The 27,090-nt window shown below is 43.6% G+C and overlaps 1 protein-coding gene across 5 annotated transcripts in view; it reads right to left on the bottom strand.

Moving 5' to 3' along the window:
- DNAH11 (dynein axonemal heavy chain 11) overlaps positions 1 to 27,090 on the bottom strand; it is a 383,233-nt gene that overhangs the window by 5,442 nt on the left and 350,701 nt on the right. For all 5 annotated transcript variants that reach the window (XM_068235964.1, XM_068235965.1, XM_068235967.1 and 2 more), the window contains 7 exons: positions 24,108 to 24,235; positions 22,487 to 22,714; positions 19,446 to 19,637; positions 9,523 to 9,642; positions 6,575 to 6,817; positions 3,802 to 3,984; positions 2,681 to 2,796 (listed from right to left, as the gene is read on the bottom strand). In XM_068235964.1, the coding sequence (XP_068092065.1) occupies positions 2,681 to 2,796; positions 3,802 to 3,984; positions 6,575 to 6,817; positions 9,523 to 9,642; positions 19,446 to 19,637; positions 22,487 to 22,714; positions 24,108 to 24,235 (1,210 nt within the window). The remainder of the gene's footprint in view (positions 1 to 2,680; positions 2,797 to 3,801; positions 3,985 to 6,574; positions 6,818 to 9,522; positions 9,643 to 19,445; positions 19,638 to 22,486; positions 22,715 to 24,107; positions 24,236 to 27,090) is intronic.

A 27,090-nucleotide genomic window follows, 5' to 3' on the forward strand; every position in this document is an offset into this window, starting at 1 on the left:
TGTAAAACAAAAAGGGGAAAATCAATTCATACATTATCATCTTATCTAGCCACATAGGCCTCTATCTGTAGAGAAGGACAGCTCCACCAGCTAATATTGAGCAACCGTCAACTCCCCCCCCCCCCCCCCCCAAAAAAAAAAATTAAAATAAAAACACACACAAATACCCATATGATGCAGCACATTCATTGTAAACTGCAGGCAACTGCAATTCCTTGAAGAGTGCAACATGAATTTTATTTTCAAACATAGTTACAAAAGAAGAAAAACTTTTTAAAGGGAATCTGAAGTGAAAATAAACTTATGTGATAATTGTATGTGTAGTACAGATGAATAGAACATTTGTAACAAAGTTCAAGAAACAGGTCAATATACAGTGGTGTGAAAAACTATTTGCCCCCTTCCTGATTTCTTATTCTTTTGCATGTTTGTCACACTTAAATGTTTCTGCTCATCAAAAACCGTTAACTATTAGTAAAAGATAACATAATTGAACACAAAATGCAGTTTTAAATGATGGTTTTTATTATTTAGTGAGAAAAAAAACTTAAAACCTACATGGCCCTGTGTGAAAAAGAAATTACCCCCTGAACCTAATAACTGGTTGGGCCACCCTTAGCAGCAATAACTGCAATCAAGCATTTGCGATAACTTGCAACAAGTCTTTTACAGTGCTCTGGAGGAATTTTGGCCCACTCATCTTTGCAGAATTGTTGTAATTCAGCTTTGAGGGTTTTCTAGCATGAACCACATTTTTAAGGTCATGCCACTATCTCAAAATTCAGGTCAGGACTTTGACTAGGCCACTCCAAAGTCTTCATTTTGTTTTTCTTCAGCCATTCAGAGGTGGATTTGCTGGTGTGTTTTGGGTCATTGTCCTGCTGCAGCACCCAAGATCGCTTCAGCTTGAGTTGACGAACAGATGGCCGGACATTCTCCTTCAGGATTTTTTGGTAGACAGTAGAATTAATGGTTCCATCTATCACAGCAAGCCTTCCAGGTCCTGAGCAGCAAAACAACTCCAAACCATCACACTACCACCACATTTTACTGTTGGTATGATGTTCTTTTGCTGAAATGCTGTGTTACTTCTACGCCAGATGTAACGAGACACGCACCTTCCAAAAAGTTCAACTTTTGTCTCGTCGGTCCACAAGGTATTTTCCCCAAAGTCTTGGCAATCATTGAGATGTTTTTTAGCAAAATTGAGACGAGCCTTAAAGGGACTCCGAGCAGTGCAAAAACTATGGAAATATGCATATCATTTTAAAGCTCCCTCCTCTTTCCAATGATATATAAACCGCCGCCCTACGCCTTTTAGTTTTCGCTATTTTCGCGATTGAAATTGCCGCGGCTGCGACATCAATCGCGAAAATAGAGAAAACTAAAAGGCGTAGGGCGACGATTTAGGGGTCGTCAGAAAGAGGAGAAAGAGAGCTTTAAAATGATATCCATCTTTCCATAGTTGCATTGTATTACACAGGGCGACTTTTTCTGCTGAATGGAGCTGCTGACTTTGAGAAAAAGTCGCCCTGTGTAATACAATAAAACTATGGAAAGATGGATATCATTTTAAAGCTCTCTTTCTCCTCTTTCTGACGACCCCTAAATCGTCGTCCTACGCCTTTTAGTTTTCTCTATTTTTGCGAACGAAGTCGCAGCCGCGGCAATTTCAATCGTGAAAATAGCGAAAACTAAAAGGCGTAGGGTGGCGGTTTATATATCATTCGAAAGAGGAAAAAGAGACCTTTAAAATGATATGCATCTTTCCATAGTTTTTGCACTGCTCGGAGTCCCTTTAATGTTCTTTTTGCTTAAAACTGGTTTGCGCCTTGGATATCGGCCATGCAGGCCATTTTTGCCCAGTCTCTTATGGTGGAGTCGTGAACACTGACCTTAATTGAGGCAAGTGAGGCCTGCAGTTCTTTAGATGTTGTCCTGGGGTCTTTTGTGGCCTCTCGGATGAGTTTTCTCTGCGCTCTTGGGGTAATTTTGGTCGGCCAGCCACTCCTGGGAAGGTTCATCACTGTTCCATGTTTTTGCCATTTGTGGATAAGGGCTCTCACTGTGGTTCGCTGGAGTCCTAAAGCTTTAGAAATGGCTTTAGAACCTTTACCAGACTGATAGAACTCAATTACAGTACTTTTGTTCTGATTTGTTCCTGAATTTCTTTGGATCTTGGCATGATGTCTAGCTTTTGAGGTGCTTTTGGTCTACTTCTCTGTGTCAGATAGCTCCTATTTAAGTGATTTCTTCATTAGAATAGGTGTGGCAGTAATCAGGCCTGGGGGTGACTACAGAAATTGAACTCAGGTGTGATAAACCACAGTTAAGTTATTTTTTAACAAGGGGGGCAATCACTTTTTTCACACAGGGCCATGTAGATTTGGAGTTTTTTTCTCACTAAATAATAAAAACTATCATTTAAAACTGCATTTTGTGTTCAATTATGTTATCTTTGACTAATAGTTAACGGTTTTTGATGAGCAGAAACATTTAAGTGTGACAAACATGCAAAAAAATAAGAAATCAGGAAGGGGGCAAATAGTTTTTCACACCACTGTATACCCTGACCCATTCCTGCATCTCACCTTACCAGAAAGCCCAGGTGGGGAACTTTTATGGGGGTCCATTTGCCTTGACTTATCTCTGATCTACAGAGCACACTTGATTTACTCACCAGGGTCCAAGTCCAAACGTGGATGGGTATGCCAGCTTGGTCCAGGAGTCAGGCACACTGTCATAGTACAATGCAGTCTGCAGTGCCTCCATATCTGATGAGATGGTGAGCTCCCCCTGCAGAGGACACATCTGTCAGTATTCACTACTTTCACATTATGAAATATACTTCCAGTTAAAGACCACCTCCAGCCAAAAAAAAAGTTCTGAATGGCAATACATATACAGTATGTAGTCTGTGTACAGTTAGATGAACATATAAAGTTTACATCTGGTACATCATATTAGATGGAACAGATTCGCATTTATATCTGTAAGTAGCACTTCCTTATTCCAGAACAAAGATATGAAGGAGGCACTCCACTGGTGAATTAAACTTGCATTTAATAAAGTAGCTTAACACGACATGTTTCAGGGTTTCCCCTTTCCTCAGGTGTACCTCAGCGTACACCTCAGGGAAACCCTGAAACATGTCGTGTTAAGCTACTTTATTAAACGCAAGTTTAATTCACCAGTGGAGTGCCTCCTTCATATCTTTGTTCTGGAAATCGATTGTGGAAGTGGTGACCCACAGAGGGATTGTGCACCGGTGGACCAGGCTGTTAGACCTGGGAGTGGGGTTGTCTGGGAACCTTCGTTGTTGGGCACTTCCTTATTCCTCCTGAAGCTAGAGTAAAGCCCACCTGTTCAGCCTGGTTAACTCCCCTGCCCCTCCCTCCCTTGCTCTCTGCCTGCCTGGATCAAATTACTTCTCTTCACAGTGTGTAGTACAGAGAAGACACAGGAAAACTGCTGCAGTCATCTGATTATGTCTGTCTGCTATAACTCTTATTTCAGATGTCTGTCTGCCTAGATTAGGTCACATGGACATGAGGGGTGGAGCTATGGCATCAGTCCCCCAGCATCCTTTGCACCTATGGTTTGTAAATAATAAATAATAAAAAAAAAAGGCTCAGGGCCCAAATTCCCACTGGGGGCAGGGTTTCAAGACCATATGTGGAGTATGGACCCTGGGGGTGAGAAAATCACACTTTATCATGTGTGAGTTTATATATCTTGGCAACTTATTAGGTTTAAAGCAAACTTTAATGTATAATTTAGGTACTCTTTAAGCTAACTGACCTTCAGTCCCAAGTCCAGCTCCTTAAGCGACCTCCGGACTTCTCTCATTAGGATATTCATCCTCTCACATTCCTGGAAACAGACCAGGATATAAGGAGTCCTCTCTGTCGTCTTCTGCATGATCTCCTGCAAGTTATATTCTTCTGGGAGCTTCTCCAAAATCTCATCCAGGACATTTTTAACCTGCCATAATGCAAATATGATGGAGTCAAAAACAAGCTTATATGAAATGCGAATCTGGAAATCATAGGGTTAACATGAGATACTCAACAGCAGGTTTACTGATACACATCACTGCCATTCCTGTGTATATGCTCTTACAGGACAACTGAAGTGAGAGGGATATAGAGGCTGCCATATTTATTTATTATTTAAGCAATACCAGTTGCCTGGCAATCCTGCTGATCCTCTGCCTTTAATACTTTCAGCCATAGACCCTGAACAAGCATGCAGAAGATCAGGTGCTTCTGACAGTATTTTCAGATCTGACAAGATGCTTGTTTCTGGTGTTATTCAGACACTACTGCAGCCACATAGATCAGGAGGGCTGCCAGGGAACCGGTATCGTTTAAAAGGAACATAAATATGGCAGCCTCCATATCCATCTTACTTCAGTTGTCCTTTAAAGAGAATCTGTACTGTCCGATTTGTACAATAAAAAACATACCAATCAAGTCACTGTGATCTCCTGGATTCCTCTTTGCCGTTTCCGCCGCAATCCTGGCTATTAATCGGCAGTTTAGGCACAAACAAATAACATGGCCGCTAACGTGTGTGTGTGTGTGTGTGTGTGTGTGTGTGTGTGTGTGTGTGTGTGTGTGTGTGTGTGTGTGTGTTTTACTACAAGTTTTTATTACCAGTGAATTATCTGCACTCCTGTCAGGTATTCTCACAGTTTCTCAGCATGACAAGCTGAAACAGAGCAGAGGCCTGCCTGTGAGGGATAAACAAATCGCACACACAGAGCCTGCAGAGGGCTTGCATAACTTCTCCCTATCACAGCAGAGGCAGCATTCCTCTCTGTCGACAAAGCTTGACAAAGAAAAGAAGACTAGATATATTACAGAGATAGTGCAACTAGAAAAGGCTGCCGTAATCCAGACCACATTAGAACAGGTATAGAAACTTATAGGATAGAAGAAATAAGGCTGAAAATTTTGTTAGAGAGTGTTCTTATAATACAGTATTAACTACAGTAAAAGTCAATGCAAATTCTCAGAGTATTCTTTCCCATACACTTTGTATTTGCAACTTTATTTCTTCAAATTGGAAACTATTTTAAACAAAATATATTGTATGTGGCTGCCAGACTGCATCTAGAATACACTAGTTCGGTGTTCTAGTACAGGCGTGTCCAGTTCACATTATGCGTAGTGGGATCAATTCCCTAACGGTTATTACTAACCTAGTGATAAATAGGGAATTTTAAAAATGTTCTCAAATGTATGTATTTTGAATGATAATTCACAAGAACCTGCCCTCTAACATTTTCTGATCATTTTTCAGTTAATGTATTATGTTCTCGCTCTTAGGGCCGGTTCAGGGCTTCTAGCGGTTTCGCGTTCTGCTGCGTCTCGTTCGGGGGCTTGTGCGGGCTTTCAGCGGCTTCCTGTTGCATCTGCGTTTTTTGCCCCTTAAGGGGGAGACGAAAACAGCGGTAATCAACAATCGCATGCGGCGTCCAGGGTCGCCTAGAACGACTGTGAAAATTGGATCGGAACACTGTTCGCGCAAACGCCAGTAAACGTTACACGCCGCCCGATTCAAATGCTCTCATTCACTTGAATGGAAGCGTTTACCGACGAGTTCCGGACGCTGGTTGTAAACACCTGCCAAGTGTCTGTGTGAACCGGCCATAAACATAATTTTACCACCCTTGTCCTTCATCTTTGCCCATGTGCTGGCACCGCTAGGTGGGGTAGCCCTGGTAACAAGGTTTAGCCCTGCTAACAAATGCATTTCAGTGGTGCACTACATCTCGTTGTCTCCTCCACTTTCCTCACTGATGATTAGCATATTGAAATAATAAATTGTGGGGGAACATAGTTTTGTCAACTTGATCAATCATCTTAAAGGACCACTATAGCGAAAAATCGAAAATCCAAATGTGTATGCAGAGGTACAAAATGTACATTTATTCCATAGAAAATGCACTATGAATTCCTTTTTTCCTTTGTCACTTACAGTAGGAAGTAAAAATCTGACACGATTTGGACTAGTCTATGTCCTCATGGGGATTATTAGGATCTTTTTTTCAAAAGTACTTGACGGAAAATTAGTGTGCATGTGAGTAGGGAGGCTGGCCGACATCTTTGTGTAGATCCTGTCGAGGAAATGCTTTTGTAAAGAAAGAAGGAAATACTGAAAATCCCCTGTGAGGAGATGCACTAGTCCAAAACCTGTCAGGCGTTTACTGCCTACTGTAAGTGACAGCAAAATAGGAGAAAAGTAATTTATGATGCATTTTATTATGGTAGAAATGTACTTCTTATCAATATGCATCATTTGCAATAGTGGCCCTTTAATAAATTGTGAATAGAAATTGTCAATAAGATTCTAATAATTCCACCTGGAATGTAGATTTACTGCAAACTGTATTCAGCTTAGAAAAAGGCCAATCAAATGCCGATTTGGGCTGGCCCAGTTCCAAGCTGCCCGCAATTTGCAGTAAATTACCAGTATGCATTGCTAGATATTTGATAGGAAAAAGTGCAGTTATTAGCATTCTTTGTCACAACTATAACAGGTCTCCATGGCAACAGGTGGTCCCTACCTTTTCCTCTACAGATAATGCTGCCCCATCCCCAATCTCGCTATCCTTTGGCTGCAGTTCTAGGATGGTCTTGAATAGGTTGTCAGATGTCACTGTCAAGAACTCAATCTCTGCATTTGGGTGGAGTCCGTATAAAACAGGGTTTTCCGCAGGCAGCATTTCATCAATATAGTCATGGTATCCAACGTAATCCAGATTTGGTGGGGCCTTAAAACCAGGAGCCAGTGAGAGGTCACCATCCAGCTAAAAGTAGAAAGTAAACATTTGTTAACACTTTGGTGTACCGCAATATCTTTATTCAGCTGTGTAGGTGAGGAGCTATAGGCTCCAGCCAGGGGCATAGCAACAGGGGGTGCAGAGGTAGCAACTGCATCGGGGCCCTTGGGCCAGAGGGGCCCTCCCTCAACTGTAATATTAGCTCTCTATTGGTCCTGTGCTCATAATAATCCCTTCTATAGATGCTTTGAATAGTGGTAATCACTAACAAGCTGTTTCCCATCCCCTTCTTGCACCTCTGATACTGTAGTTGCCATTGGCAGGTTTTGGTGCGACGTATCAATTGTTATGTATAGAGTGCTTGGGGGGCCCCATTGTAAAATTTGCATCAGAGCCCACAGCTCATTAGCTACGCCACTGGCTCCAGCATAGGTTTTACATTAAGCCCCCTCAAGCACTCTGTACAGAACAATTGTCACAAAGTAAATAAACCTGCCACTGTCTCAGAAATGTAAGCAGGTAGGGGAAGGGTTTATTAAAGAGAACCCGAGGCAACATAAAATTAAAAAAATAGATACTTACCAAAGAAGTGGAAAGCCTCTGGACACTCTAGGCTTCCCATGTCCTCTTCCAGACCACCGCTACTGCCGAGACCCTCCTGAACTTTGTGCTCTTGTCGAATATGTTCTGGTGGTCCATATGTGGCAACGATTGGGGCCAGGAGGACACAGGAAGCCTCTAGAGGAGCACCAATGAACAGGGACCCACTGGTCCAGGGGGCCCCAGTATGGTGCCCGAGCCTCCGATCCCCGCTCTGAACTCCGCCACGTATTGCCTGTTACCCGGGTCCCGGCTTGATGATGTCATCAAGCCGGGACCCGGATATTCGGCATTACGCAGAGTTCAGAGCAGGGATCGGAGGCTTGGGCTGCAGGCTCATCGCTGGAACGAGGTAAGGTGAGAGGCTGCTTGCTGCTCAATTTATTCAAATGATCTGTGCACCGAGGGGAAAGATGAAGGATCACCGCTGTATGCTACAGCGGTTATCGTTCATCCGTGGGGGCGCGGGGGGGGGGTCTGGGTTGTTGGCTAATTGGCTACAAGGGAACATGTTTCCTTTTACCAATTAGTATTGCAGCTGATAGTGCCGGCGGTGCGCTCTTAATCGCACCCGATCGTGCATAGCAGGGCTGAAAGCTGCATCAGTATATCTACGTCATGGTGGCTTGGAGGATGCCACAGGTGACGTAGATATACTGAGCTGTGGAGTAAGTGGTTAACTAAGCTCACATGTAATAAAAAAAAAATGCTGCTAAGTAGTACTACATCCAGCACTCTGTCATATTTTAACAGTTATAATGCAATATTTCTCCACATCCCTGCAGTAAGAACAGAAAGTTGTCCCGACATGAGGCAGTTAAAGCAGACATGAACTCAGAACATCCTCTCTGCTCTAAAAGATACGCAACAGCATAATAATCTTTAAATAAAAAACATGTCTTTGTTACAGCTGATACAAGTCCTAAAATACATCTGCACTTTTTCTGCTTCCTGATTCATGGAAGCAGACATATTGTTTACAGCCTGTACTTTCAAATGAGCTTATCTGCCATCTCTGCCTTGGTAGTCATGTGACACAGGGAGGGAGATCAAATTACAATTTGTGATAAGACACAAATGAGGGGGAATTAAACAAGCTAAACTCTCTAAATACATACAGGGTGCATTTCTCTGTGTTTTCCTTCTGTCCTGTGCAATAGTTCAGGTGAACTTTATTATTACTTTACTACTAACATGCATTTATATTGGATTTTATATTAATTTGACAAGCATTTTAAGGCCTCGTTCACATTATAACACGCAAATGGTCATGCGAGCGGAACGCAATGCATACGATCGCACGCCATCTGCGTTTGTATGTGTTGCGTGGCTGATCCCATTCACTGTAGTGAATGGTCAGCTGCCCGTTTTGCTAAAAACAATGCCGTGCAGCATGTGTTCTTGCATGGCACTAGTATCGCACTAGTATGGAACGTATGGTATGTGAACATCAGACAATGCAGTCTATACACTTCTGATGTTCGTGCGTGTCTGCCTCCCGCACGCGTTCCGGAAATACAGACGGCAACGCAAGTAATGTGAATGAGGCCTAAAGGTGCCAAGCTGAACAGCACATATTTATTATGAACTTTAGACAAATGGCACCCATCTTGGCTGGGCCCAGCGTGCATGTTTGTTCTTATAGAGGGGACAGAATCCTCTGACTCAAGGTGAAAAAATTGCAAGCAGCTAAAAAAAAATCTAAACTTGGTGGCTTACCAACCTAGCATTGTCCGTTCTAAATGATGACTGGTAACATTACTTTATACTGTGTAAAACGATGTCAGCACTGTATAAATGTATAATAATAATTTTCAAGCCGTACACTGTATATAAATAAGTATGTACTGTATGTATGTGTGTTTATTCGCCCCCGAAAAGCACCTGCCCTGCTCTGATTGGCCGACCATGAATGCGATTGGATAGGGCACACGTGACGGGATACGACATCCAGAGAGCTGGCCCAACAGTTAGTACTAAATAAATGGAAGAAAAAAATTTGTACAGACAGTGATCATCTGATATGTCATCTCATAATGTCAGGTGGCCTTCATAGAATGTCCACAGTATACCTTGAGATACAGTATTTAAAAATATAAAGATGCTACAAAGTTCACATAAAGCACACATACCATTGCTGGAGTCATGAACTCCTCTAAATACGTCTGACAGAGTTTCCTGTCCCAGTCATCAGTTATGTGGCCTCCATACATGATTTCTCCAAACAAGTAGCGCAAGTCTTCCCATGGAACCTGTGGAAGGTAAGTAAACGCTTTATATGCAAAATACAAGATTGTGAGAGGATTCAGTGACCTGTGTTCTGTCATATTCGGCATATAATAACAATAGTTTAGGTTACAGACAATATTTAGGGGTGACATACAGCAATATGACAATACAGGAATACAAGAAAAAACAGATCACGTAGCACAGTATGAGTACAAGGTAATGCTTAGTCAGTCACTGGAAGGGAGCATGGAGATTAGGCAAGTTAGGTTCACTCAAATGCATAGCATGGGCACACAGTAATGGAGGTGCATGATCAGGTAGGACACAAAAGTAGGAGGACCTTGCCTGAAGGCTTACAATCTAGAGGGAGAGGTAGGGACACGAAAGGTAGAGGACCAGAGTTCAGCTGCGGGTTTAGAGCACTTGTGAGGGGTGGTAGGCCAGAGTGAAAAGGTGAGCTTTGAGGGCTTTTTGAAGATGTTGAAATAGGGGGCTGCCCTAATGGGTGGAGATAGGAAGTTCCATAGTTTTGGAGCAGCTCTTGAGAAGTCCTGGAGGCGTGCATGGGACTGGGTGATGCGGGGGGCGGTCAGGCGAAGTTTATTGGAGGAGCGGAGTGAGCAGCTAGGTGTGTACCTCTGAGTAAGATCGGAAATGCAGGTTGGACAGGTTTTGTGGACAGATTTGTAGGTCAGACACAGTATCTTGAATCTGATTCTGGACTGGATAGGAAGCCAGTGGAGGGATTTACAGAGGGAAGCCGTTGTGGTGGAGTGATGGGAGGAGTGTATAATTCTGGCTGCCGCATTCATGATGGACTGCAGCGGGGCTATTCGGGTCATAGGGAGACCAGACAGAAGGGCATTGCAGTAGTCAAGGCGGGAAATTATGAGGGCATGGATGAGGAGTTTGGTGGTGGCAGAGGTCAGGAAAGGGCGGATCATGCAAATGTTATGGAGGTGGAAGTTGCAGGATTTTGTGAGATTTTGATGTGGGGAGTGAAGAAGAGTGCAGAGTCCAGGGTGACATCCAGACAGCGGCCTTGAGAGGTAGGGCGAATGGTAGTGTGGTTAACAAAGACATGCACATGTTCAGGGATGGCCGTGGTGGGAAGATCATAAATTCCATTTTGTCTAGATTTAGTTTCAGGAACCTAGCGGACATCCAGGAGGAGATTGGCTGATAGGCAGGAAGAGACTTTGTCCATGGTAGTGGTGGATATGTCAGGGGTGTGGAGGTAGATCTGAGTGTCATCTGCATACAGATGATAGTTAAAACCCATGGAGCAGATAACCTTGCCAATGGAGGATGTGTATAGGGAGAACAGTAGGGGCCTTGGGGGACTCCCATCGAGAGGTGGTTGGGGGTGGATGAGGACTCATTGAAGGAAGTTATGAAGAAGCGGTTGGAGAGGTAGGATGAAAGCCAGGTCAGGGTGAGGTCGTGAATGCCCATGGACTGGAGGGAATGGAGGAGTAGGGGATGATCTACTGTGTCAAAAGCTGCTGAAAGGTCAAGGAGGAGGAGAATGGAGTATTTACCTTCAGCTTTAGCTAAGGCATTCATTGCAATATAACCTAACAGGAGGTGAGATAATTATGAATTAACTGGCTTATCTACTACCGGTAGAAACTGTGATTTTTCTAATCCCAAATAATGCCTCCTGAGAGTGGCTACTTACTATATTAGTTGATATTCTGATTATCACTGGAGTGGCATAGTGGTTAGCGCTCTCGCCTTGCAACGCTGGGTCCCCAGTTCACATACCAGCCAGATCAACATCTTAAGGAGTTTGTATGTTCTCCCCGTGTGCGTGGGTTTCCTCCCACACCTCAAAACATACAGATAAGTTAATTGACTTCCCCCTAAATTGGCCCTATACTATGATACATGTACTACACGATACATACAGTACATAGGCATATGACTATGGTAGGGAGTGGGACTAGATTGTGAGCCCCTCTGAGGGACAGTTAGTGACAAGACTATATATACTCTGTACAGCGCTGCGTAATATGTCGGCACTATATAAATAAATTAAATAAATAAATAAATCACTGACCATGAGCATAAATGAAATACTGCAATCTGGAAGCCCTTAAAGAGAATGGGAACCGATTCGCTAAAAGAAAAGCCAGCTACTTACCTAAGGAGAGGGAAGGCTCAGAGACCTAATCAGCCTCCCCTCTCCTCTCCCGGTGCCCGTTCCAGCACTGGATCCCCCGTAGCAGTATTTGACTAAATTGGTCGAATACTGCTACTTCCGCCGCCGAAGGGAGGCTTCGGCAGTCTTCGGGAATCCGAGTGCTCTCGAAGGCGGGCCGCTCCAAACTGCGCACGTGCGAGCGCCCTCTATCATGTACTCGCACGTGCGCAGTATGGAGCCGCCTGTCTTCGGAGGACTCGGCTCCCGAAGACTTCCGAAGTCCCCCGCGGTGGGGAGTTTAAACGGGGAAGCTGCTGCTGCGACGAGGGCCCCGGGAGAGGAGAGGGGAAGCTCATTAGGACACAGAGCCTTCCCTCTCCTTAGGTAAGTAGCTGGCTTTTTTTTCCATTAATTAATTAAAGCAAACCTAAACTGAAAATTAAAAGTCAAAATAAAAATACAAAGGTTATACTTACCTCCCGTGTAGACTACTCCTCAATCTTTCTCCTTCCTCGCGTCCTGTTTGTCAACTGTGATTGATGAAATTCTCCTTCCTCCATTTTAAAAATGTCCATTACCCTATAACAGCTTCCTGGTCAGCACACTGTTAAATTGTAATATTGCCCACTTGAGTCATAAGGAAACATGGACATTACCTTGCACATCAGTTGTCCTTTCAGCTACAACCAACTGACAGCAACTGATATATAACTGTCAGGCAACTGATATATTTCAGGTCTGACAAAATCTTGTGAGGACTGGAAGGGATCATCCTTTATGATAATTTCCCTGTGTCTCTGCGTCCCCTGTCCCTGTGTCCGTGCTGAAAATGATCTGCGCATGTGCGCGCAGTTCAGCCAGCTCTACCAGAGTCACTATGGTTGCTAGGGTAACAAGGACGCAGTGCGCAGTGCTGGAGACATGCTTTTTTTTGCAAACTGCGCATGTGCAACACGCGGGCAGCCATTGGGACAGGGGGGCAGGCGTGTGCATGGGCATGTGTGCGCACATGTGTGGGTGCACGGGCCGTGTGCATGCATGCGCACTGACATGCAGCGGTGGTGACCGGGGCGGGAGGGGGGTTGTGAGGGAGGCCTAGCCACCGTTATGTTAACGAGCTTTAGGTCTAGTTGTTAGAAGAAAATGGGGAGATTCTAAGAGCAACTAGAGGCGAGGTAAGTATGCAATATTAATTTCAGGTACATCGTGTTTATTTTAAATCATTTTACTTGGTTCAGTTTCCTTTTAAAGTGAACTCAAGTAGGTCCATAAAAAAAGTTAGACGTTACCCTCTGGATAGTTCAGTGGCTTCCCGTGTCCTCCTCGCCCCCAGAGTTGGCATGCACAGAGTGCTGAAGTGGCACCATATTGTGTCCCCTCCCCCTACCTAGCTTGTTACGGCATGCCTAGCCTGCCCCTTTTCCTCACATAATATCCCGCTGATTGGCCATATAGATCCTGATCGTGAAGTTTGTAAGAAGTACCTCTTGTGCTGATGTTATCTCCAGAGGCAGTTTTGAACTTGGCTGGGTGAAAATAGAATGATTTTACACAAACTTAAGCTTTGTGACTAACCTCTTCTACTCAGTGCCTCTATATTTCCATGTCAAAGTAACAAAGCAATGTGATGATCAGTGCAGATCCGTCAAAGCACAAATTTGATTAGCTTATTTTAGGAAGAAAACATCCTAAGGGTGCCCATACATTACTTGATTTTCTGGGGCGATAGACCTGCTTATCTGATTTGATCGAATCAGAGGAGAAACGGTGCCGCAACATGTGTCCCAATTGACCTTTTGATTGTTTTCCTGACAAAATTGATGACATCACCCCATGCGCCATTGTCATGTGGTGAAGACACTTGTGATGACGCTGGACACCGGAAGTTAGGATTCGCACGGGAATGATAGGTTGGCCTTCAACATTGCATGTCGGCCTCGGGACACATATACACTTGGGAGGTGGCAGCAGGACAATTTTCTATAGATTTTATGCTGAGATCTATTGGAAATCTGTGTGCAGTGTGTGGGGAGGCAATAGATCCGTCTCTGATCAGATTCAGAGAGGGAACTATCGAATGGTTGAACTGGTGGCAGATAGACAGGTGTATGGGCACCTTAACAGTGACACACAGAAAGGAGTATATATAATTCTTTGTACTTCAGTTACATAGCAGCCAAAGCCCGGCACCCAAAGTAACCCCTCACGGCCTATACTTATGTTTCGGCTATGTAGTATGAAATTATTGTGCCCAAATCACTGTCAGTAGGCAAGTGCCAGCTACTTATATTGTGCAGCAATCCGTGCAAAACATGTCCTTATGCAGGACAGAGGCAAAGTGACCTGCTTCACACTGAAAATCACTGAGTTCTCCAATACAAGCCCCTCTGCAATGTTTATGTAATGAGACTGCATGGCTGTATGCACTTGCTATGGATGTGGCAAACAGAAGTGGTGCACACATACTTTACTATAAGTATGTGGGAATCGATTTCTATTGTCAGGAGGTTGACTGACAGAATATGCCACTGGTGTACAGAAAACAGGCTGGTCCTCAACACAGTCAAAACTGTTGAGATGATCATTAACGTCCAAAAGAATGCACCCCACCCACCTCAGAATCAGAAAAAAACTTTATTCGCCAAGCGCGATTATGTCACACCCGGAATTGCTTGTGGTTACATGGCAAAGACAAAGGGAGTAGTAAACAGACAATTCAAGCAAGCAAGCATCAATACATACAAACATAGTGGTGATAACATTGCACAAAAACGGGTCACAGGGGCTGGACCGTGTCCTTAGGGGCTCACTCACCCTCCCATGTGTGAGCCCCTAAGGACACGGTCCAATCTACACTGACGACACTGAGATCGAAAGGGTCTTATGCGTCCGCCTCCTGGGCACACCCATCTCCAAAGACCTGAGCTGGAAGGCCAACACTGCCTCTACCCAGAGGAAAGCCTAGCAGAGTCTATGCTTTCTTCACCAACTAAAGAAATTCGACATTGCCCAGGAGCTTCTGACCAGCTTCTGCTCAACTCAATTTGTCCTCTACTTGTCCATCCTGGTCTGGTATGCTGGCTTCTTCGCCAGTGACAGATGCAAGCTACAGACTGTCATCAGATCAGCAGAGAGGATCATCAGGAAACTCCTCCTCCCCACTTGACCTCCTCTACAACTACAGACTTCGCTCCAGAGCACTGAAGATTGGCAACGACCTTTAACGCCCAGGCCATCACTTCTTTGGCTGACTCCCCTCAGGCCAGAGATTTTGGACCATCTCCACCAGGACCCTCAAGGCACAGGAAAGGTTTTCCCCCTCTGCTGTCAACCTCCTAAACTCTCTTCACACCCTGCCTCCTCCAGCATCCCCCCCTGCCCCCCCCCCCCCCTTTTCTCCCTTAAGGCTGCGGCCGCTGGCTGCTGTATTGCTAGACTGTCTATCTATTGTATTCTAATGTTCCTTGTTAACACTGCTGCTATTTTTGACATAGGTTTTTCTCTTATTTATATTCTTGTTGATTCTGAGCCCTGTAACGTGGCAAACCCAATTCCAGGCATGACCCAGTCGTGCTTGGTGAAATAAACGATTCTGATAGGTTTTATGAATCTCTGGTCAGTGGTGGAACACAATACAATCACCACAAGGATATGCCACGTGCTTAGCTATGCGAGTGAATGGGGGGATGGAGAGGGGGGGGGGGGGGGCGGAGGAAATAACAGAAAACCATGATTAATATCTACCCATTAGTCTGATGCTACTAAATAACACAGATCTCTGTGCCAACAATTTAAAAGCACTTGCAAGCGGCACCTGGACCCGGCCCACATAAGTATTATTTTTCTAAGTCACCTTGTTAATTTAATAAGCCTGCCATTAACTTGTTTTAGCTTTCAAATAAAAATCACTCATCTCACCTTAATTTCATCTCAAGTAGAGTATCAGTGAGAATGTCACAACAAGGTGGCATCCTTAATACATAATAATGACACGCGCAGGAATCTCAATGTTATTTATGTGTGTGACGTGCTGCAAATTGCTTCCATCATCAAAACTAATTGTAGTGATTATTAATGCAATGTTAAGAACTGTCAGATTTCCTGTATGTAATTACATTTTTGCCAATGCTTCATTACCTGCCTAATGAACAAGGAACACATGTACATGGAATCCACTGCCTTTGTTAAGGGAGTACAGGACACCTTTTCTTATATGGCGGATGTTTCAAAGGCTTATTGAGCGTTTTTTGTTTGTTATTGATCTTTAGAATGAAGGAGGGAGGCAAGTGGTGGACTTTACCTATTCATCCTACTATCCATAGTCGGTGCGGCTGTAGAGGTGGCTATACTAATTTACATGAAAAGACACGTTTCATTCATTATTTGAAATTATGGCTACTACGGTATGATCATAATTGTAGACAGTAGAGGAGACATATTTTTGTGCGTGGCGTGTATCTTCTTAGGTTGTGTGTATGCTCATAGACCTCAGTGTGCCACAACTCACTTATTCTGCATAAATATGAAAGCATGTAGAATTGGGCACAAAATAACTGCAATAGAATATTGGTAATTTTACAGATATTCTATTGTTCACTATAGTAGAATATCGGTACCTTTACTGATATTTTACTATGCTCTAACCTAACTTATTCTCACACAGAACCCTCCCACTTAGTACCTAAAACTAACTTTAACACCCCCCCCCCCCCCCCCACACACACACACACACCCCTAACCCTTAAAGCTAATGGGAGTCTTTTTCTAAAAAAAGAAACCAGATACTTACCTAAGGAGAGGGAATGCTCTAGGTCCTAATGAAACTTCCCTCTCCTCTCCCGGTGCCCTCGGTGCAGGGCTGGCTCCTCCGTTTCAATCGCCCGCCATGGGGGACTTCAGAAGTTTTCGGAAGCAGAACACAGACGGCTCCATTCTGCGCACGTGCGATTGCCCTCTCTCAGTATGAAGCAGCCAGTCAATGGGAGGACTCGGCTCCTGAAGCCTCCCTTTGGGGGCGGAGAGGGCAGTGTTTGACTAATTTAGGCAAATATTGCTACAGGGGGAGCCAGCGCTGGAACGAGCACCAGGAGAGGAGAGGGAAGGCTCTAAAGTAACCCGAGTTGCGGCTTAGCTTCCGATTGGAGAAAGCTAGTGAAGGCGAGAGCGGCGGGGGGAGCCATGTAATGGAGGAGGTGGGGGAGGCAGTGCTGATTCACAAGTTGCAGGTAAACAAAAGGCTAGAATCAGATTGTTGCTAGCCTGTTGGTATTTTTCACAGAGGCATGTCATAGTGCAGAGAACATGGCTCTGTGTACTATGAAGATTTAGAAAATCCACCCCAGGTTCTCTTTCACTAATCCATTACTGTTGACAGTGCTTCTTGTATATATAATTGAATAGCTCCCTGTGTGATGGCACAGGTTCTACATGCATCATGTATAGGAGTATGAAGAAGGTTTGCAAGTGAGGGGAAGCGGGGGTATACAGGGGGGGGGGGGTGTTATACAATCTCAAACAGCTAAAATAGTCTAACATGGCCAACTGCTATTCCTACAAGACTTGGCCTGTAAGATTGCAGATACCTGCACAGACAGTATATTTTTCCTATATGATTGCAAGCTACCATTTCAGGTTATAATTCTATAATGTCAGAACTAAGCTTTAGATACCTGGCAGGACACTCACTGAGGCCTGGGCCATAAAGGGAGACTGTGGGTAATAAAAAACACTTCTATTAGAAGCTTTCATCAAACATGGATTGCTTTCAGCTTCCATGAAGTTCTCTCTGCAGCACGGAAAAGATTTCCCAAACAAACTAGGCATGCAGAACTCTCCTATTATTGAAAGAATACCACCACTGGGACCATCTAAGGCAGGCATGGGCAAACTTGGCCCTCCAGCTGTTAAGGCACTACAAATCCCACAATGCATTTGCCTTTATGAGTCATGACTGTGGCTATCAGACTCCTGCAAAGCATTGTGGGATTTGTAGTTCCTCAACAGCTGGAGGGCCAAGTTTGCCCATGCCTGATCTAAGGCAAATGTCTCCATAGTCTATCTTCAGGAGAGAAATACTCATCTCCATCCAGTCTTATTCTGTTTGACAAAGCTATAGAAGTCACAGATTATGGTTTATTTGGTGACCATCTACATATGCATTATGCAGGTGCATTACGCCAGCTTAACTTTACAAGTGCTCCTGTGCAGTGAATCTGGCAGGCCCATGTTACATGTCAGCAGGGGCGTAGCAATAGGGGGTGCAGAGGTAGCAACCGCATCGGGGCCCCTGGGCCAGAGGGGCCCCGAAGGGCCCTCCCTCAACTACATTATTAGCTCTCTATTGGTCCTGTGCTCATAATAATCACTTCTAAAGATGTTATGAATAGTGGTAATCATTAACAAGTTGCTCCCCATCCCCTTCTTGCACCTCTGACACTGTAGTTGCCATTAGCAGGTTTTGGTGCACCGTATCAATTGTTATGTATAGAGTGCTTGGGGGGCCCCAATGTAAAACTTGCATCGGGGCCCACAGCTCCTTAGCTACGCCACTGCATGTCAGTTCAGGTACTCTTCGAATAGGAACTTTAACCCAGGATTGAACTTCATCCCCTTTCCCACAAGACATCTCTACTTTTTCTTAAATGGATCATCAGGGCCGATATATTGTGGTGGAACCCCTCAGTGTGATGTCATGACCATGGTTGTGACAGATGCCAGTCTGTGAACATCGTTGCACAGTGGGAAAACCGTGTGTTTCCAACTGCCAAGCAACCAGCATCTCCCTCTGTGCATATGTAGATTTATAAAAAAAAACAAAAAAACCTTTTAGCCTATCACAGTGTTAGTGGGTGTGGTTATACAGAATGGCAGTTGGAGCGGTCTAGTTTTTTCATGTCTGCCAGTAGTAAAGATCATGACTAGCAGGTTCATTATGCATCAAATGACAAACAAATTACATGGTGAATATCAATCATTTCTTGACCTCTCTTAAAGTGAACCTCCGGACTAAAAATCTACTCAGAACTGAAAAGGCTTGGTGTTTCCTTAACAGTTTCACAGCATCAGAACTTTGTTTTTCTTACCAAAGCATCATTTTTAGCTGCATTTTTATCTAGGCTCCACCCATCAAAGAAAAAAAGCCCAGGCTTTTTTCCCCTGATGCTGTGCAGAGCATGATGGGATTTCCTATGCTGTTATTTACGTTGCCTAGCAACTGGGAGAGATGCTCAGGACACAGGACAGTTGGAACTGTGTCTCATGCTCCCTGTCACCTCCTTTCAACCAAAAAGATGGCTGCCATCATGAAATCAAACATTTGCCTGTTCTTTTAAAACAGTGTGGGTAAGAGATTATATTACCTATTTGAATTAACATATCTAATGTAACTTAATGACAGTATGTTTGTTTAGGCTGGAGTTCCTCTTTAAGTTCCTCTTTAAGGCAGCTCTACAGTGAAAGTGCCTCAGGGAACAAAAAGGAAGAACTGACAGAGGAGCTTGGGCAGAATTGTGCACAAGCACTTTTATGCCTTTATGACAAATGCTGTATAGAAGTAGATGTAATGTCATTTAACCAGTTTCCTAGCTACTGTATCTGCTTTGCAGGTAGTTTTTTTCAGTGGTAATTCTTTTACTCTTTTCAATTTATGTGCAGATTAATTAGGCCAGGAGGATATCCTACCTTTGTGTTGGCTTCTAGATAGTTATACAGTACATTGACGCAGATGGTGAGATCTCCAGCGTTGAAGGGGTAGCTGCGGTTCCAGCCTTGGGGACCAAACTTGAGTCTTCCAGCAACAGAGGCATGAAAGTAGCAGAGAGAGAAGAGGATGCTCTTGAACTCCTGCTCTCTCGCACACATCTCTAGCGTATCCTGAAAATTATGAACACCATATAAACAATACAGTCAGTGCACTGACCAACAAATACAACAGGGGCCTAGCTAAAAACCATGGGGCTCCATACAAAGTTTTTGGTTAGGGCCCACACAAAAAAATTATAAGGCACCTTTGTGCCCCCGCCCTCAATGTTAGGTAACCAGAGGTGCCCCCCATTATTAGGCAACCCCCCCCCCCCAGTATCAGTAGTCAGAGGTACTCCCAGTATTAGGTAGTCCCAGGTAGCCCCCAGTATAGGCAGCTAGAAGTGCTCGCCACAAAAGGTAACCAGCGGAGGTACAACTAGTAATAGGTAGCCCCCCCCCCCCATTATAGGTAGCCAGTGGGGTCACAGTCAGGGGCGTAACAATAGACCCTGCAAGGGATGCAGTCGCAGGAGGGCCCAAAAGCTGCAGGGGGCCCAGCAACTAAGAGCATGTTTTATCACAGAAGCGAATGTAATTGATAGATAAAATGTGAGCACTGCAGTTCTTCACTGCTGTTTTTATCTGCATGGGGAAAACACATTGAAGTGCACATTAGCCAATTGAATAACATTGGTTCTCAGTTTAACGGTGCAGAAAGCGAGGGGGAGGGGCCATCCAGAGTTTCACAGGGGGGCCCAGTGATTTCTAGTTACGCCCCTGGTCACAGTATAAGGTATCCCCCAATATAGATAACGCCTCTCCTCCTCACATAACTCTGCATCTCAGGGGGCCCACTGTGGGCCACATTATTGCAGCCGTCCCTTGTCACGGAGTCCCTCTTGGCTACAAGCCCAGTAGCCAATCAGCACACTAGAAGTAATATCATGGAGCAGACATGAAATTGAGCAGAATATTTTAAAGAAGCATTATAGAAGTGCTTACAGTGAGCACAGTGCTAACAAAAAAAATAAACAGCTTAATTTGTTCTGGTCTCAGATCAGCTCTGCTTGTATGGATCCAAGCAGTATAACTGTTAATGACTACTCCCCAATATCCCACATCTTAAAGTGAACTTGAAGTGAAACTAAACTTATGAGATAATGAATTTTACGTGTAGTAAGGATGATGAATAGAACATTAATATTACAGAAAAGAGTGTCATATTTTTATTTTCAGCTTTATAGCTTTAATGTTTAAGATTGCATTAAACTTGCAGTTTAGAATCCACACTCTGCCTTTTAAGCTAAAATAAAAGTATCTGTAAACTCCCTGATAGAGATCAGCCTTTTGGCTTCTATAACACTTTTCAGGAAAATGTGCGAATTTGACAAGCTCAGGCAAGCATTGCTGCATAGATAACTACTCAAGTCAATTTTAACTCTTGTTGTGCTGGAAAACAGAAAGGGTCTTTAGATAATTTCAGTGGGGCTAGTACTATATGTGTACATGTCTTTCTCATCGTGTCACATTACACTTCAGGTACACTTTAACACATTGTGGACACACTGTGGGCGCTTTCTGAGAGCTTTCTGACCCTCAGCCCTTTCGCAGTAAAATTGCCACAATTGCGATTCTTTGAAAATTGCGATCGCAACGATTTTAATGCAAGTCAATTAGAGAAAGCTTTTTCTGACCCTAAGAAAGCTCTGAGGGTCAGAAAAGCTCTCACAAAGTGCTTATAGTGCGTCTACAACCAAGCAGAATATTTTTGACTGGAGTTTTGAAACGATCATGGTACAAATGTGTTGTTACATGTCTATCATTTTTTTGTTAGCAGTTCTGCTCATCAATGGCCATTGTTACCTTAAAGGACAACTGAAGTGAATAGTATATGGAGGCTGCCATATTTATTTCCTTTTAAACAATACCAGTTGCCTGGCAGCCCTGTTGATCTATTTGGCTGCAATAATGTCTAAATAACACCAGAAACAAGCATGTAGCTAATCTTGTCAGATCTGACAATGTTAGAAACACCCGATCTGCTGCATGCTTGTTCACGGTCTATGACTAAAAGTATTAGAGGTAGAGGATCAGCACGGCAGCCAGGCAAATGGTATTGCTTAAAGGAAATAAATATGGAAGCATCCATATCCCTCGTATTACAGTTGTACCTAAAGGTCATGGGCTGTACATGAGGCTGCCATGCGTTTATACGCTCATTACAATTGAGCATCCCCCATCGCACAGATAAAACCGCACTCTTGTTGGATTGGAAATAATCAGTTATACAACAGCTAACCAGATAATGTAAGATCAAAGAAGAAAGGGTAATATACACAATGCTCCCATAAAAGGACTTACGTTAGCAAACCGCACTCAGGGCCAGTTTTCTCATGAAGCAAGGTGAAACACACAGAGATTACAGGGGCAGCATGTTTGTACTGTGTTTACGCTAACAGCATGCAGTCAGAGTAGGAGGAGAAGTGAGAGGAGAGTGAGCGAAGTGAAGAGATCATCATTGGGGAAAAGCAAGTTGTTGTGCTGTGTGAGGAGTCTGACAGTGAGTGAGGGGGAAGGCGGGAGTGCAACAGTGTCTCATTTGACTACTACAGCAGAAGGGAGGAGGTGGCACTGCTGTCATAGGTGATGAAGAATGGAGTAGAGTAGCTAAGGGTGAACAGTTTGTTTGTCACAGCCAGCCAGTGTGCTATAGTGTTGACCTGCAGCATGTCATGTGAGAACGATAAATAAAGCAGAGTAAATTGTCGGATGCTGTGAAATCATTCCCAATCGGGGGGGGGGCTTTGCCTCAGGCAGCAAAAAGGCTCGCCCTGACTGTACTAACCAACTAATAGATCCATATATGTAATCAGTTAAGAAAAATAGAATTTTAGTATTTTATCGTGTTAGAAGCTCCACTGAGCCAGAAATAGATATAAATAATATTGGTTGAGTCACATTATGCTCTGAGATTTTACCTGGTCAAAGTTGTAGAGAGCAGCATGCAGGTTGGCCAGCATTCCTGAAGGAGGCTCGTTAGTAATTTTGATGGAGTTCTCCAGGATTCCCTGGGGGATGATGTGCTCCTCTGCCGAGGCAGCCGGCTCAGCACTGATGAAGATCCTATAGTCCTCATGACTTCCTGTGCTGTACTTTTCCAGGAGCTTCTCCAAAGTCACCAGCCACTTGGCCACCAAGTGAACGTTCTACCAATAAAACAATAAGCGCAATATATAAAGAATGAAGTTATAGACATTTGCGAAAGAGAATGCATCAATCTGTCAGCAGTGGGAAGGGACATTGAAGTAAAAACAAAACTTATGATATGAATTGTATGTGTAGAATGGATAATGAATAGAACATAAATAGCAAAGAAAAGAATTTCATATTTTTATTTTCAGTTACCGTATATACTCGCATACAAGCCGAATTTTTGACCCCCAAAAAGGGGGCCAAAAGTTGGGGGGTCGGCTTGTATGCGAGTCTTGGGTGGTGGGTGGTAGTGGTGGTGGGTGCTGTCTCCAGTCTCCATCATGCGTATAATGTGTATCACAGCAGCGCTGCTGCTGTGACGAGGCAGGAGAGAGCGGTTCCCCTGGTAACGGCGATACACATCGCCGTTACCAGGGGAACCGATCTCTCCTGCCTCGTCACAGCAGCAGCGCCAGGCGCGCTGCTGTGATACACATTATACGCATGATGGAGACTGGAGAGCAGAGCGAGAGGGGCAGCCGGATTAGAGGAAGCGGCCGCCGGCTGAACAGGTAATAGCAGCGGTGGCCGCGGAGGGAGCGGGTGGGGGGAAGGGGGGGGGGGGTGTCACTATACTGGGCACTATACTGGCTATACTGGGCACTATACTGGCTATACTGGGCACTTTACTGGCTATACTGGGCACTATACTGGCCATACTGGGCACTATACTGGCTATACTGGGCACTATACTGGCTATACTGGGGACTTTACTAGCTATACTGGGCACTTTACTAGCTATATTGTGCACTTTACTAGCTCTACTGGGGCACTACCTACCAATGCTGGGCACTATACTAGCTATACTGTGCACTTTACTAGCTCTACTGGGGCACTACCTACCAATACTGGGGCACTATACTAGCTATACTGGGGCACTACCTACCCAGACTGGGCACTATACTAGCTATACTGGGCACTATACTAGCTATACTGGGCACTATACTAGCTATACTGGGCACTATACTAGCTATACTAAGGCACTACCTACCCATACTGGGCACTATACTAGCTATACTGGGACACACTGGGGGGATCACGCGCCTGCACCAATCCAGCATTTCCTACCCCGGCTTATATGGGGGTCAATCATTTTTCCCTGTTTTTTTTTAGGTAAAAGATGGGGGTCAGCTTATATGCGGGTCGGTTGATATGCGAGTATATACGGTATATAGATTTTTTTTTTATAGCATTGCATCATTCTGTCATATTGTTAGTTTGCTAACCACATAAAGCAGAGCTAATAACCCTTTGCAGTTTACTACAGTGAAACAAAAAACAGTAAGAGACAGGTTGAGATAAGTGCTTCTGAAAACAGGACTTTCTTTGACCCAAGTTGGGACTTACCTGCAGGATTACCCAGTGTCCTTGCTCTGCAGCTTTCTCCATCGTCTCCTCTGCTATCTTCTCTTGTCCTTGGCCCAGGGATATGTTATGGAATTTCCCAGAGTCGATGGTGAAACCTAGCTTCTTACCTAACAAATAAAATATACAGTATATCACTGAAATCTCAGAACTGTACCAATAGTTTCTACATTTATATATTTTAAACCATTCTGGATTGGCTTCTTTGTAAAATGGGATAAAAGACACATTGGCCCATATGCATGGGATAAAAGACAGTCTCCTTGGCCCATATGCAAGTTACCTTTTCTCCTGAGTTCTCTCCTAGGGGATATGTTTGCGGAAACAGTAAATTCGGGCACCTGAGGCTAGTGGACAAATCGGGCGCCGCCATTCACTCCTATAATAAATATCGTTTAATGGGCGCCCGATAGGAAAAAAGGGCGCCGGTGAAAAATAACGTTTTAAAAGCGGCGCCCGGAGACTTAATGTTTTATTACTGCTTCTCATGATTACACATTATTTAATTATTTATACATTTTTAAATATTATTTTTAAACGAAAAACAGTACTTTTTTTTTTTTTTTACATTATTTTTAAACGAAAAAAACAACAGGGGGGTCTTAGGTTTAGGCACCAACAGGGGGGTCTTAGGTTTAGGCACCAACAGGGGGGGGTCTTAGGTTTAGGCACCAACAGGGGGTCTTAGGTTTAGGCACCAAAAGGGGGGTCTTAGGTTTAGGCACCAACAGGGGGGTCTTAGGTTTAGGCACCAACAGGGGGGTCTTAGGTTTAGGCACCAACAGGGGGGTCTTAGGTTTAGGCACCAACAGGGGGGTCTTAGGTTTAGGCACTAACAGGGGGGTCTAGGGGTTAGGGGTAGGTACAGGGAGGGTTACTTAGGCACCAACAGGGGGGGTCTTAGGTTTAGGCATCAACAGGGGGGTCTAGGGGTTAGGGGTAGGTACAGGGAGGGTTACTTAGTAATTTTTTTTTTTAACGTTATTATACGTTTCAGTATTTTAACGAAAGATTAACGTTTTACAATTGCCGATTTAATGCACATTATTTAATGATTTATAACTTTAAAAAACATTATTTTTAAACGAAATCCCGTACAATACATTTTTAAACGTTATCCATGCTTATCGTTAAAAACCCGGCGCCCTTTTTTCCCAGCGCCCCTTTTTAACGTACGCTATGTTTGCACCTTGTAAATAAAATGCCATTTAAATCCCCAGCAAGCAAGAAAATACTAAAACTAATTTTGATAGTAATTTTTTTTACCTAATTTTGGTACTTTTTCAATTGCAAAGTGCTGAAAAGTTATTTTAACCAATTAAGTACCAGCAGTCTCTGCCCCCTTAAAGAGACACTGAAGCGAAAAAAAAATGATGATATTATGATTTGTATGTGTAGCATAGCTAAGAAACAAAACATTAAGATCAGATACATCAGGGTAATTGTTTCCAGTACAGGAAGAGTTGAGAAACTCCAGTTGTTATCTCTATGCAAACAAGCCATTAAGCTCTCCGACTAAGTTAGTCGTGGAGAGGGCTGTCTTCTGACTTTTATTATCTCAACTGTTCCTGGACTATTTACTTTTCCTCTGCTAGAGGAGAGGTCATTACTTCACAGACTGCTCTGAAAGACTCATTTTGAATGCTGAGTGTTGTGTAATCTGCGCATATTATAGAATGATGCAATGTTAGAAAAACACTATATACCTGAAAATAAAAGTATGAGAATATTTTCTTTGCTGCTAATCTTCTAGTAATTATTCATAGTACACAACCAATTCACTATATCATATTTTTTTTTTCGCTTCAGTGTCTCTTTAAGGACCAGAGTCTGCTGGTACCACAAACGGCAGAATAGCGATGAATACTAACGAATCGCCGCACGTCGGGAACCTGGGCCACACACTCTGCCGTCTCTATAACAGCAGTAACAGCAGAGTTCCTGTGAGCCGGTCAGGTGCCGCTTTCATTGGCTGCTGACCCTGCCTATCAATGTAAGTCAATGAGAGCAGCTTATGTTGATAGACACAGTCAGGAGCCAATGAAATCGGCTCCTGACCGGCTCACAGGGCTCTGCCATTATAGAGACGGCAGAGCGAGTGAGCTGCAGCGGTGAGGTAGCAGCGAGATCGTCGGGAGCAAGAAAAGCGTCGAGAACGCGGGGCGTCGGTTGATTGAAATCTACGCCATGGCAGCCATCAAAACAGGGCGTAGATTTCAATCATCAAGGTCCTTAAGTAGTTAAGAGAAGATTAAAAATGATCTCCTGGGGAAAAAGATAACTGCATGTGAGCCTTTGGCCCATATGCAATTAACTTTTTCTCCCGAGTCTTCTCCTGGGAGATACATTTTTATCTTTGATTTAGAATAACGTTTCAGCACTTTGCAATGGATACAGTACAAAAAAAAAATTGGTAAAAAAAGTACTATTAAAATTATTTTGGGTATTTTTTTGCTTGCTGGTGGTTTAAATAGCATTGTATTGACAATTTTAAAAATATCACCTAGGAGAAAACTCACTTAAAAAAGTGAATTGCATATGTGCCTTTGAGCCATATGCAACTAACTTTTCCACCTGACTCCCAGGAAATAATTTTTCATCTCCGATTTAAAATAACTTTTCAGCACTTTTCAACTAAAAAGTACCAAAAAGTTGGTGAAATAGTACTATCAAAATTATTTTGAGTATTTTCTTGCTTTCTGGTGGCTTAAAAGGCAATTTATTGACAAGTTTAAAAATATCACCTAGGAGAAAACTCAGGTGAAAAAATGAATTGCATATGGCCCCTTGGCGTATCTCCTAAGAGATAATTTTCATCTTCTCTGTAAACTTTATTTTCAGCATTTTACCATTGGAAAAGTACCCAAAAGTTGGTAAAAAAGTACTATCAAATTTATTTTGAGTAATTTCTTGCTTGCTAGTGATTTCAAAGGCATTTTATGACAAGTTGATCTCCTAGAAGAAA

This window comes from Hyperolius riggenbachi, chromosome 5, assembly GCF_040937935.1.
Source record: "Hyperolius riggenbachi isolate aHypRig1 chromosome 5, aHypRig1.pri, whole genome shotgun sequence".
In the NCBI taxonomy this organism is placed as follows: domain Eukaryota; kingdom Metazoa; phylum Chordata; class Amphibia; order Anura; family Hyperoliidae; genus Hyperolius; species Hyperolius riggenbachi.